The 13406-nt window shown below is 40.7% G+C and overlaps 1 protein-coding gene across 1 annotated transcript; it reads right to left on the reverse strand.

Moving 5' to 3' along the window:
* Nucleotides 1–1542: 1542 nt before the first annotated feature.
* Nucleotides 1543–13158, reverse strand: chtopa (chromatin target of PRMT1a). The gene is made up of 6 exons (XM_061741152.1): nucleotides 12908–13158; nucleotides 8721–8801; nucleotides 6279–6429; nucleotides 4035–4248; nucleotides 3816–3941; nucleotides 1543–2242 (listed from the first exon to the last, which is right to left on the reverse strand). The coding sequence occupies exons 2-6, from the start codon at nucleotides 8780–8782 to the stop codon at nucleotides 2028–2030; spliced, it is 768 nt and encodes a 255-aa protein (XP_061597136.1). The 5' UTR covers nucleotides 8783–8801; nucleotides 12908–13158; the 3' UTR covers nucleotides 1543–2027.
* Between the last annotated feature and the right edge of the window lie 248 nt (nucleotides 13159–13406).

Here is a 13406-nt window from a genome sequence, read left to right on the forward strand (position 1 = left end):
AAACAAAAATTTGAAAAATCACTACCTAAGATTGCTCCTTTTCTCCTGGAACTTCTCCTTGCTTAAATCTCTGATTTTGTTAAATAACAAAAAAAGTAATACCTTATTGAGCCATTATGAAAAGTTTTTTTTTTCCTGAAACCCCTTAATTATTTATTTATTGTACTCTTGATTTATGTATTATTCAGTTTTTTATTTTTTCTTAAACCATCTCTTGTAATTACTTATATTTAATATATATAAACTACCCCTGATGTAATTGATATACTTTTATGTTCTGTCAACAATGTGCTGTTTGTTACTGTATACCTGTTGTTTTGTATATTTCCATAATACATTTAAAAAAAAGGATTTCCCCTGAACATTTTTTCAACAAAAAAAACTCCCTTTATTTTTATGCATTGTATTCTGTTTATTTGAATAACGTTCATTTCATTAGTAATGTAAATTTTTGTAAAAGTAAATTAAATACGGAAAATAGTTTTTTTTATATTTAATTTCTAATAAAGCTGTTATAATACATTTTATATGTGACTATAATTTATTTTCAGTGAAGTTTTTCAAGATTTAGCAAAAACAGTTGCAACAAGAAGCTGTTTACAAATTTTACGCAAAGTTCTACATAGAAAAACTATACAAAAAATAAATACATTCACTATACACTATACATCTAGGACTGTAGGAGCAACGACGGACTAAACTCTGACAACGGACTAGTTTACTTCAGATGTGCAACAAAAACTAGTAACTGGCTACATTTAAGACTTATTTCTTGCTTATTACTTTTCAGTAATAGCCATTCATGTTCATGCTCAAATATTTAAAAATAAAAAGACTAAATCATTATTTTTAAACGTGATATGCAATGATTTAGGAGAATCAAGTTTGGTTTGTTTAAGGGTTTCCAGGAGAAAACCTCTTCCGTCTAAAAAGAACATTGAAGCACAACCGAGGTTCACTAAACTGCCTCTGAACAAACCTGCACACTTCTGCAACGAAGTCCCCTGGAGAGAAAAGACCAGACTTAGGATGGTTGGTAAAAACCAAACAGCTGTGAAGCACGGTGGCATCATCGTCATGGTCTGGGTTGCTTTGGAACAGTGCAGGAAAAAAAATTACCTTTTAGAGATTGTAGTTGTGTCATCTCCCCTACAATCGTGCGTGATGGGATTCGGAAACAACCAAGAAATATTTCACCCAAGTTCGGGGGGATCTTTGGTCACCATATTAAGATAAGATAGTCCTTTATTGATCCCCAGAGGGGAAATTCAGGTGCTACAGCAGCTCAAAGTCGGACAACATGAACTCAGACTAAATAAACCATAAAGATAAATTATAAGTATGAAAAAGAAAAAAAATAGAGTGAATGGTGTTGAATGCACTAGACAAGTCCAAGAACATGACTCGGTGCTTCCCTGCTTCTCCAGATGAAAGGGCGTTGTGGTCCATGAAGACGCTTGAATCCTCCACACCGACGTGTGGCTGCTGGGTCCAGGAAACCCATTCAACCATGTAAAACTGGGTCAATCAAAACACAAGCAGCAGGATCTTTTTCTGTTTAATTAAAACACTTTTTTTTTTTTTAGAGTACAAATGCTCTGCGGTTGTCAGAGTACAACAGCTTTCATACAAAATGAAGGAGAAATAAAACAATAAAAACACACATACTTGGCTTACAACTCTGTTTACATTCTGTTGAAGAATAATATTAAAAAAAGGTTTAAGATAAGCCGACAAAATGACCCCTAAATTGTGAACTCACAAATACTAAAACAGCTGTAATTTAGTATCGGTCACAAAATAACTTTAATAAAAAGAAGAAAACAGTATGGAGGTGTGCAGACGTCCGGGCTTATTAATGCTTCATAACGTCTCTTAGCATTTATTCCAAACAATAAAAAGGTTCTTCGGAGAGCACGTTGATGCAGGAATGGGGTGTGGTCACGTGACACTTCTCCATCCATCCATCCACCAATGCTAAGTCAGGTGATTCTCTGTTCACTTCCATCGGTCCTTGGCTCAAGGCTTCACTCCATGCTGTCCGGGTCGGCCTGCGCCATGTAGGCGTCCAGCTCAGCGTCCAGGTGGCCCTTGGTCTTGGACATGTAGGCGTCCAGCTGGTTGTCCAGCTGCTCCCGGGTCACGGTGGGCCGGCCTACTCCTCCTCTGCCCCGTCCGCCTCCGCCTCGGCCCCGCCCGCCTCGGCCAGCGAAGCCTCCACGCCCCCGCAGTCCGCCGCGGCCTGTCCAGCACAGCGGAAACAGAGTCAGAGGATGCAGGAGCCAAAATATGATTAAAAAAAAACGTACATTTGAGAATTACAGCTCCCCCTACTGGCCAACAGGTTCAAAATTATTGCCACAAACCATTGGAGCTGGAACATTTCATGAAACTGTTAAACACAAACTCACTTTCAAGAGTAGCCAAGTGGACTTTTACACTTTGATAAAAATTGAAGCTTCATATGAATAAAAATGCACTACATACAGTGTTATTTGATTTTTAGCTCATTTTTGGATGACATGTTGACGTGTGAATAGTACCGCCCCCATCTATGAAAATTGGGAAGTTTATTGAGTTTTTCCCAAGAATCTTGTGCTTTCATGATTGAATCAAAGCCACAAGTCTGATTGACATGTAGCATTTTGATGGCCTGATCAAACAGCTTTCACTACGATAGATCTGTAGATTAACTACTTCAAATAAAAAAAACGAATTCTGGCTGTTCTTTTTCCTTTCATTTTTAATTCAGCATCTATTCTAACGGTGTGTCCGAAATGCCATACTAAACAGTATAGACTCAAAAAGTATACTTAAGTTCGGCACACTTTTGAGTAAATATCAGTAGTATGCATTAATTCGGACGTACTAATCAGAGCCACACGGCACTTCCTGCCGTTGGGAGGGGGAGTTGTTACCATGGTAACAACTCCTGTCACAGCAGCAGTAGCAGCACCGCTCTTTCCCGTTTATCCTGGCCCAAACAAGATGACATTATATAATATTAATATATACGAATTAGGGCTGTGCGATTAATCGATTTTAAATCTAAATCGGATGTATTAATCAAAATCGATGTTAAAAAAGGAAAATCGGAAAATTGATTTTCCTATTTTGCAGCTGGCTGCATTACAGACAGAGCTCGTCTAGTCATCTTTGTTTGGTCAACAAAATTGTAAATGTTGTCACTTTACTAAACTCAAGGAGGATTTACAGTATCTTTCAATTGCACTTCATTCCCAATAGGGAAATTTGTTTGCTATTTTTCTTTAAAAATAAAGATAAAATATTTGAAACAATTTATTCCATTGTCTTTTGTAGTTTTACCAAAAAATCTAAATCGAAAATCGGGTTTTCAGAGAGAAAAAAAAATAAAAAAAAAATCGGGATTTTATTTTTGTCCAAAATCGCCCAGCCCTAATACGAATATTATATAATAATATTAATATTATACTTATGACATATACGTATCACTTAGCAACCAAACACCGCTGCATTGCATTGTGGGAAGTTTCTGTTTAGCTAGTGTCCATCAATCCACACTAATAAATTTCTCCGGAATGAGTATAGATAGCACATACTATTGTGTACGTACTAATGTTTCGGACGCAGCTAAACTTTCTTGTCGGCCACGCCCACGAGTTTCATGGGTGTGTACTTTGATAGTAAATTCCATTAAAAAAGTCATCAGTGCAGTCTGCAGATAAACGAGTTCAGCCTCAGATTCCGTTTAGCTTTTTGAAAATGATGTAAATTGGTTTGAGGGTTTTGGATGGCCTCTAGTTAGTGTTGATGGGTGGAGTTGAACTCTCTACCTCTGGCCACTCCTCCCCGTGCTCCTCTTCCAGGAAGTCCTCCCCGCTGGCGGCCTCCTCGACGCATGGCCAGACGGCCGGCAGCGCCGCGGCCCCTCATAGGGCCCCCCATAGCCCCTCGCCTTCCTGTGGAACAAGGACAATCAGCCCAACTCATACTGGACCAGGAATCAGGCTGGACTTTCAGCAGTGGGTGGTGTGAGTGTTTGTGGTTCTCACCCCTGAGAGAAAACAAGGCTCCCCTCATCATTCCTCCTCTGACTCCTCCTCTGAGGCCTCCGCGTAGCCCCCCTCGGAGCCCTCCTCTGAGGCCCCCTCTGGTCATCCCCCGCAGTCCTCCTCGACCCCCCATCGGTCCTCCTCGCATCAGCGGTCCAATAGGTCGGCCCAGCCGGGCCTGGATGCTGCCCTTCCCCAGCCGCTGCTTCAGGCTCTGATAAATGTTTACCACAGGAAGTTACAACTAAATCTAATCAGGCAGTCAACACTGAGGAAACGTAACCTGGAGGAGGGAGAAGAGGAGGGATGGCCTAAAGATTAATTTATAGATGAGGTTGTAGCTACAGGAGCACTAGCACCTGCAGGGGCCCCGGTCTTCAAGACCTCCAAGTCGCAGAGATCCAACGACCCCCATTCATATGTAACCCCATCAATAAAAACATCCCACGCTTAAATGTGGAGAAGGTACGTTCTGACTCGTGCACCATTTAGGTTGAGACATAAAAGCCTTTCATTAGAAACTTAATAATTCAGACAAATATTTTTTTTCAAGTTTGGAGTTCAGAATTCAGAAAACAAACTTTCAAGGCAATTTGCAAATTTACTAATTCACTTTGAGTTTTGTTTTCAAAGTTTCCAAAGGCAAAATGTGTGAATCTCTTTAAATTGAGTTTATGAAGTCAAACATTTTATCATTTCCCAGAAATTTCAGGTTGCAAAATTCCAGGTTGATAATTTTTTGAACATGTACACAATGTTTTTATGTTGAACGATAAGTTCTCTCTCTTTGCTTAAAAGAGCATCACTGAAATAAGTGAAAAATGTTTGAACAATTGCATTATTATTTCCATCACTGTGCAGCTCAAGAGTTAACCGGTTGTCCTTTAACTGGAAGTCTGATCCGAAACTCCTGCTGAAGTATCCCTGGACAAGACGCAATGTCTGCTGCAACGCTTTGGATAAAAGATGTTTGCTAAAGGTTTGAGCATTTGTTTTCCCCACCAGATGGATCTAATACATCCTAAAAACCATAGATAATAAAGATTGTTTGACCCAAACCAGACTGGATGTAGCTTCTACTGTGCTGACTCCATGTGGGCGCAGCTGCCTGAATTGGGCCCAGATCATTTTGTTCTGGCCCACACTTGCTGCAACCCACGCTGACACGAGCTTATGATGTTTGGGCCACATCTGGCGGATACGACACATGCCAGAAAGTTTGGCCCATTTGGTGAACTCCGGGACATGTCTGGTGGCACCTGCCAGAGTCGTAACCGAGCCATTGACAGCCAGCAGCAGCCCAGATGTGTTAACTAGGACTTATGTTCGCCAACTAGGTTGATTTTGCTCGTTCAATTTTAGATTAAATATTCTAACGCATTTTCTTCTTTAAGGGCAACAGATTAAGGAATTAGTGATGCACCGAAATGAAAATTTGTGGCCGAAACCGAAAATAATAATAAACATAACAAATAATAATAAAAAAGCTGAATACCGAACAATACCGAACATGGTTCTTCGCAGATTTATTTTGCCAATGTTTTCACCATTGCATAAATCAAATAAATTTGATTTAGGCATACTTTTAAAAGAAACAAATCTTTTACAAAATTACAAGGTAGAAAACATTTGTTGAACATAAAAAACTGGACATTTTTTAATTTCCCAGCATTTCTTAAATATTCCAGCAGACATTATACCAGCAAAGAACAATAACTTAAATAAATTAGCAAAATACATTTTTTGGCCATCTTTGAGCTTACGTTAGGCTTAACTTACTGAACATTGTAACATAGGCCTTAAAACAATAAAAATGCATTAAAGCGCTCAGGGTTTTTTATCATTTCAAATGATAAACCAAACTTGTAGTGCTGAAAGACTTTGCAGATGTGCCCCCTCTAGATATTTGAGCAGAACATTCTTTGCAAACAGCCACTTATTCCACCGAACACCGAAAGTGTTTTTTTGCCATTTTCGGCCGAACAATTTCGGTTACCGAACAATCGGTGCATCACTATAAGGAATCACCAAGAAAGCTCTTACAGAGTTTGAACTTCTCCATCACACTGGACTTTTACTGAATAGGGGAGCCAAAAAGGAAGAAACAGTCTTTGTTTTCAGCTGCTCAGTTATCCAGCTTTAACCTGAACAGCCGCTTCCACAGTTGTGAAAATAAAAGGGTCCCAAGCTAAAGCAATCGCTGGACCAGACACAGAATGGAAGGAGGCGATTATCTGATCTCACCTGCTTGTGATTGAGCGCAGCTTGCACCGAGGGCCGGTTCTCCATCTGCTGGGCCAGCCGGCGGTTGCGGGCGCTAGCCAAATGTTGCTGTTGCATGGTGGCTCGAATGCTTACCGCAGAGGGCTGCTTGTTCTTCAGCATGTTAGTGAAGCTTTAGAGGTGGGAGGGAAGAAGAGGGAGGAAGTAAAAAAGAAGGGGACGGGACATACAGAGCAGGAGGAGGAAGCAGGGTTTCCACATCATTTCTCACATTACAGATGCTCTTTAGTCCCCCCAGACATCCGTCTCCACTCGTTTCCACCTAGTTTCTCTCTCTAGCACATGACTATACACATCACAGTTCAGCATGTTTTCAAATGAACATAGGAAGAGAGAACAGAACTGGAGAGAACAGAACAGGGATGGGTACCACCTACCAAGAACTGATAAGCTACAGGAGAAACAGGGACATTTTCGGTGTTTACAAAGTTTTAACTGAAAGATGGCACTACATTTTTCCTGCCCTAAAATAATAATGCCTGGCATACGTGCACTTGCGTGCACGTCCATCCGTGTGGAAACTGTCATGGAGTTTCAACAGCGTGGGCTAAGGCTACAGCGAATAATCGACGCAGACGACTGAAGTTAATGAGTAAATTAGCTGTCAGCCAACTCAATAATGATTACTAGTTGGTGACAAAACTGCTTCATGCCGTGGATCTGAACTCAAAGCATCTCTAAAGGGAATGATGGTGTTCTTTTTATGACTAAAAACATGCGTACTGGGGCGGTAAAAACGCTAAGATGTCACAGAACTGTTGACCAATTTCAAAGATTTACTGTCCACGTCAGTGGAACATAGTGGGTTCAGGTTGGGAAAGACACACTAGCAGTGCTGGTTTTATAATATATACGGGATACTGCTCCTCTGTCTACTGGACAATAGGGCTCTGCGATTAATCGATTTTAAATCTAAATCGTTTTTATTATTCAAGACGATGTAAAAAAAAAAAAGGAAAATCGATTTTCCTTTTTTGCAGCTGGCTGCATTACAGGCAGAGCTCGTCTAGTCATCTTTGTTTGGTCAAGAAAATTGTAAATTTTGTCACTTTATTAAACTCAAGGAGGATCTACAGTATCTTTCAATTGCACTTCATTCCCAATAAAGGAAATTTGTTTGCTATTTTTCTTTAAAAATAAAGATAAAATATTTGAAACAATTTATTCCATTGTCTTTTGTAGTTTTACCAAAAAAAAAAAATCAAAAATCGGGTTTTCAGAGAAAAAAAAAAAAAAAAAAAAAAAAAAAAAAAAAAAAAAAAAAAAAAAAATAATATATATATATATATATATATATATATATATATATATATATATATATATATTTTTGTCCAAAATCGCCCAGCCCTACTGGACAATATGACTTTGTAAGGAGAGGGAAATTAGGCATGTTGATTTTCTTAAATAAAAACGAAATGTTGGGGTTAAAGAAGATGAGAGGGAAAAGAAATCTTAAATACAATCTGATCACATCTGTTTATTTATGGTCATCGCCGTAAAAACTTTCATTCCTGATTATTTTTGTTTTACTATTAGCTCCTGAGAAGCACCAAGTGATAAAATGGCTTTTAATTAAAAAATAAGTAAACAAACATATTTTCTCCATGTATTACCTTCAACTTTTGTTCCCCAATATAGAGGCGAGTATCAAGAGTACGGATAAGTGTTGACGCCATCCTAACGATACCCATCCCGCAAGCAGAAACAGATGAGAGGACAGAAGATTCCAGAAGAGGAGCTGGGATTTGCCACTTACGGGCCCCGGGCTGCTCCAGCCGGGGCCCCGGACACCAGCTGTGCTGCACTCAGCCACTTACAGCATGGACCGTGACTTCAGCGGAAACCAGCGAGGGAAACCGGGGGGTGGGTGGGGGGCTTTTCATCACGTCCAGACTCGGGCTGAGTGTTTGCGTCTTACAGACGTCAGCAGAGAGGAAGGTGAGGAGGTTAAAGACAGAGATGCCAAACATTTCACTTCCACTGAGAGAGAAAACTCAGAAGTTGGTTTCATTTCAGCCCTCCTGTCCCTTTAACAGCTGTATACTTGACGTATACAGCATGTACTCAGGGCTGCGTGTTGTATGAACAAGGACCAATCATGTCTAGGAGTGTTTGCTTCTCATGTGCACTGCTGACTCAACACACTCAGCCCCGTTAAAACTCCCCTGCTCCATATCTTGTTCATTTTCAACCCTGCTGATGTGTGAACGAGTGTTAACGAGCATTGACGGGGCCGACGACGTCAGGTGAGCAGTGCACACACAGGGAATCGACAGCATCTGTGTCGGTCCGGACCGTGTCCGGATCCCAGTCTGGACCCCCACAGCAGCACTAAGACCTGAAACAGGCATGGCCGGACTCTGCTGCTGCTGACTAACTGCTGACAGGTGCGTGGAGCCTCACCGCTCGTTCAGGGACAGTTTGGTGGTGCTTTTCAGCACAACTTTTTGCGTGGCAGCACTCATTTTCTTTGACTGGAGGCTCCTGAAACGACACAGAAAAAAGAAATCAAGTGGTTGTTTTAACAGTTAAGTTACATCAGAGAATCAATGGAAGGAAATGTTTCCTGAAAATTGACCCAAAAAGAATCATATTAAGGGGAAATGACAGGGTCCCAAATTGCAGCTCTGGGGAACTCCACTAGTGAAAGGAGCTGCAGCAAAATATTACATTTCTACAATCTTGTGACCGCTTTGTGTTGCTACAAGTTACAAAATGATAAAATCTTAATCTAAATGTCACTCTCTCTTTCAGGCCACGTTTACACGTACCCGGGTATTTACAAAAACTGATATTTTCCCCTCTACGTTTTCAAAAATATCCTCGTTTACACGGACCCGCATGAAAACGCTGTTAACGTCATGCCAGCCAATCAGAATCCTGGAAAAAACATCAACAAATGACACGTGTAACTTCCGGTTAAGGCTGATTTATGGTTCCGCCTTACACCAACGCAGAACCTACGGCGTAGGGTACGCGGTGACGCACACCGTACGGCGCGCATCGCTGCGTACCCTACGCCGTAGGCTCTGCGTCGATTTAACGCGGGACCATAAATCAGACTTTACTTCCAAGACGGAACGAGAGTCTTTCGTTTGAAGTGACAGAGAAGTGGAGTTACTTTTAAGTGTGACTTTAGAATATAAAACCGGTAAAATACAAGAAAATATTGACAGTGGCCAAACTAATTGTAAACACAGGTCGCACACATGATGCTGGTGAGTTTCTGGTGCATAATGTGACGTTCGGAAGCTTAAATCTCTGTTTAGACGCAAACGGGAAAACAGAGTTTTTGAAAATCTCCACTTTGGCTGGAGTTTCACGGAGCCTCAGTTTTTGCTCCGTGTAAACGGGGCCTCGTTCTAAAATGTGTCTCATTTTCCCCACCAGGCCAGTTAACACAAGCAGCTATTTAACAAAGCGACCACACATCTTCACATTTTGTTGGTCTTTGTGGTAACTGGCATGTGAAAGTGGCAAACACAACTGTGGAAGCCTTGAGGGAAATCCTCAGTGATGTTGAACATTACAGTCGGAGGGCATAACTGCTTTTTGAGTCTTTGAGAAGTTTTATTTTAATGTCTGCAATAATGGAAAGACTAATTACGGTAGTGACCAGATGATACATTTGTTTCATGTTTTTATTCATTTCATACTCTAATAGTAAAAAAGTGGAATCTCACGTTGTTCTAGTTAAGTGTAAGAATAAAAGTCTGTTGTGCAAAAAACATGGTGTAGCGAAGAGCATCATTTGTTTTACTAGATTTTCCTTTGAGCAGTAACAAAAAACAACAACACAAAAACAGTCTGGCCAACTCCAGATACCCAAATCTTTCAACAGACTCCATCTGACTCCATCTTTAGAAAAACCTGTCTACATAATTTAGTTTGAGGAGGATTATTATCAGTTTAAATTTCTGAAATTAGTCACAAAATAAGAAAAGATTGCTGAGTTTTGAAAAAAAAAAAAAAAGTGCAAACGTATAACTGCTTGTATTTATAAAGTCAAAATATCATAGCTATTTGCAGGTTAATAAACAAACATCTCCTGTTTTTTTTTTCCTTCTTGAGGGTTAGGTTTACTATATTAAACGCCCCCCCCCTCAATACACGGCCATGCTAGCCTCCTTAATTGGCTAGATTTCTTACCCAACTCAACTTCTGTAGACTAGATTTTAGATTAGATTACACTGTTAGCTTGTCAAAGTTAAGCTGATTAACTCGTCATAACGGCTCACGCTAAAGAGTTTACACTTCACCACTGGAAATGTACTAATTGCCGGCCTCTGATTTGAACGTCGCCCAGGTAGGGGGCCCACAACCCACAGAAAGGGCTGAGAGAGGAGCAGGAGGGCGGATGGAGACGTCTCCGTGCTTGGTGTGGTTGTTTCCAGCTACATCATCTGAAACCATTTTAGGCCAGACACACAACAAAGGAACTTAAAGGGGACCTATTATGGCATCTAATACCTATTTTAAACAGGCCTTGAATGTCTTAAAACCAAAGCTTTTGATTGTATTTGCTAAATAAATTAGAAATTCAGCCATGTCTTTATCTTCCAATTCTCTAACCTCATTATCTATGCGGGATTCTGAGTGGGCGGGGAGGCTATGATAATGAGGCTCTGTGCTGATTGGCTGCCTGAATGACGCGATACACCGCTACGAAGAAATGGCGGAAGCTCCAGCCGGCGGAGTTAAGCTTGAGTTATGGTTCTGCGTCAAAACGACGCCGTGCCTACGGCGTGTGGTTTGCGTCGACGCAGACCACACGCCGTCACGGACGCCATCACCGACGTGCACCTCCCGAAAATTGTAACTACGCATCGAGGCAACGCAGACCACATGCAGACGGAGAGGGCTGTGATTGGTTCGCTTGGTAGCAACGCATTTCCGGTTTAAAGCATTCGTGAACTTTCAGCGCTCTTTTCTTCGTGCATGTGTGATTTTTTTTGTTTTGGTTTTTTGCATAATAGTTGTCCTTATCTCTTTGATTCACTGTGACCGGAAAAAGTCAGATAAACCATTCAGGAAAAGATTGCTAACTAGCGGTCGCGGGGGGTACTGCACCGTGGCGAAATGGAGTGACGGAGAAGTCCGAAGGATTCACGACGGCGTGTGCTCTGCGTTGGTTTGACGCAGAACCATAATTCAGGCTTTAGTTGTGGGCGTGGTTTCACGCATCGGAGGCCAACCGATGTAAATCATGCCCGTTGTTACGTAACGACGGGAGCAGAATCTGAACGGCTCGTAGATCCACATCACACTGGATGGCTCATCCGGGCGGCTGTACAGACACTGCAGAATTTGGTTGCTTTCCTCCTTCTCTGAGTTGGCAGGCTGAGGGGAGACCACTTTATACATGTTATTGTTATGAATCTTTATTTCGGCTTGTACACACTTTTTTACAAAACAAGATGAAAAGGTAAAAAAAAAAAAATGTCCTTTGCCGAAAAGGTGTAGCTGAAGCCATAGCTTATAGGGCCTACCCTTTTTTTTTTCTTATGATCAGCTTAAATATGAGACATTAGCATTAATCTGTGGAAACAAACAATACATAAAAAAGACAAAAATAGTGTTTTATATTTATTTACAGTATTTTCTTTAAACAATTTCTTAAACTTGACGATAGAGCGACACATTTTTAGGTTGTTATTACAACTATTCCAAATTTCTCTAGCCTTAACTGATGTACATCTCTTTTTAATATTAGTTCTTGCTGTCCTCGTCTCAGACATGAGTTTCCCCCTCAGGTCAGAGCGGGTTTCTTTTATTTGGAACAGGTCCTGAATGTAGTTTGGTAGCAGTTTCTGCTGGGCCTTAAAGGCAAATAAAACAGTTTTCTGCTCTACTATATCATGGAATTTTAAGGTATTATATTTAATAAAAAGATTATTTGTTGGTTTATAATAGTCAGATATATTAATTATCCTTAACGCTCTTTTCTGTAACAGCTGTATATATATGTTAAAGCAAGAAAAAACGTGTTTTTTATAATAGGTCCACTTTGAGCTGTCCTTTGGTTTAAAACAATTGTATCCCAAAAAGGTCAAATGTAAGGACTTTGGGAGCGTAGATCCTAACTGAAGGCGAGGATGGAGCTGGTTGCTATGATACTGAGCTCATTATGAATGAATGAATACTTTATTACAGACTCAAAAGGTTCCATATAAAATAGATAAAAATTACAGGTCACACATTAAAACGCATGCAAACATCTGTTCCAATGTTTCCACCTTGTACGAGTCTGTGATGTTAGTGAGTTATTAGACAATGAATCATGGAGTCGACACATAAATTAAAAAAAAGAAACTCCTCAGCAAAGCATGGAAGGTGGGGACATAATTAACAAATAAAGAACTTGCTCTTGCCCATGTGTGAAGCTTAAGGAGGATCCTGAACGCATCATTATACTTCTTTATCTTTAACTCCATTACAACACGACCAGGCCCAAACACCGGCAGCTACAGCGCTGCCGGCCTGGCTTCGGCCTTACACACAGTCTGGGCAACATTTTAAGACCACGTTTGTCAAAGAAAGTTGCACATTTTGTCGGTGATTAATTGAGTTTTCCGTAGTTTCTTACTCACTGTGGGCGTTGCGTCAGACGAAGGTTAGCTTTAGCAGCTAGCTCCAGAGCCGTGTGTCCTTGTATCCTTCCGTTTAAAACACCCTATTGAGTGCTGCTTTATCGACCGACTGCTGTTACAAAAAAAATAAACCAACTCCGAGGGAGACAGCTACCGAAAAAGCCGAATAGACACGTGTAGTATCGACACGAGAGAAAGGTCTGAGTCAGTGCTGCTGGTGGAGAAGACGAGGAAAATGGAGCTCCGTGCTGCGTTCAGAAACCTCGGAAATATTAACTCTTTCTCCCTCCCTGTGAGTGTGAGGAGAGAGAGAGGGAGGGAGAGAGAGATAGTTAGTTAGTTACGGTAGTTAGTTAGTTACAGAGGTGTCAAAAGTATTCACATTCATTACTCAGGTAGAAGTATAGATACTAGAGTTTAAAAATACTCCTGTAGAAGTTGAAGTATCAACTCAAGTTTTTTACTCAAGTAAAAGTATAAAAGTTTCAAAACTACTTGA

Source organism: Cololabis saira, chromosome 15 (genome assembly GCF_033807715.1).
Source record: "Cololabis saira isolate AMF1-May2022 chromosome 15, fColSai1.1, whole genome shotgun sequence".
Lineage (NCBI taxonomy): Eukaryota > Metazoa > Chordata > Actinopteri > Beloniformes > Belonidae > Cololabis > Cololabis saira.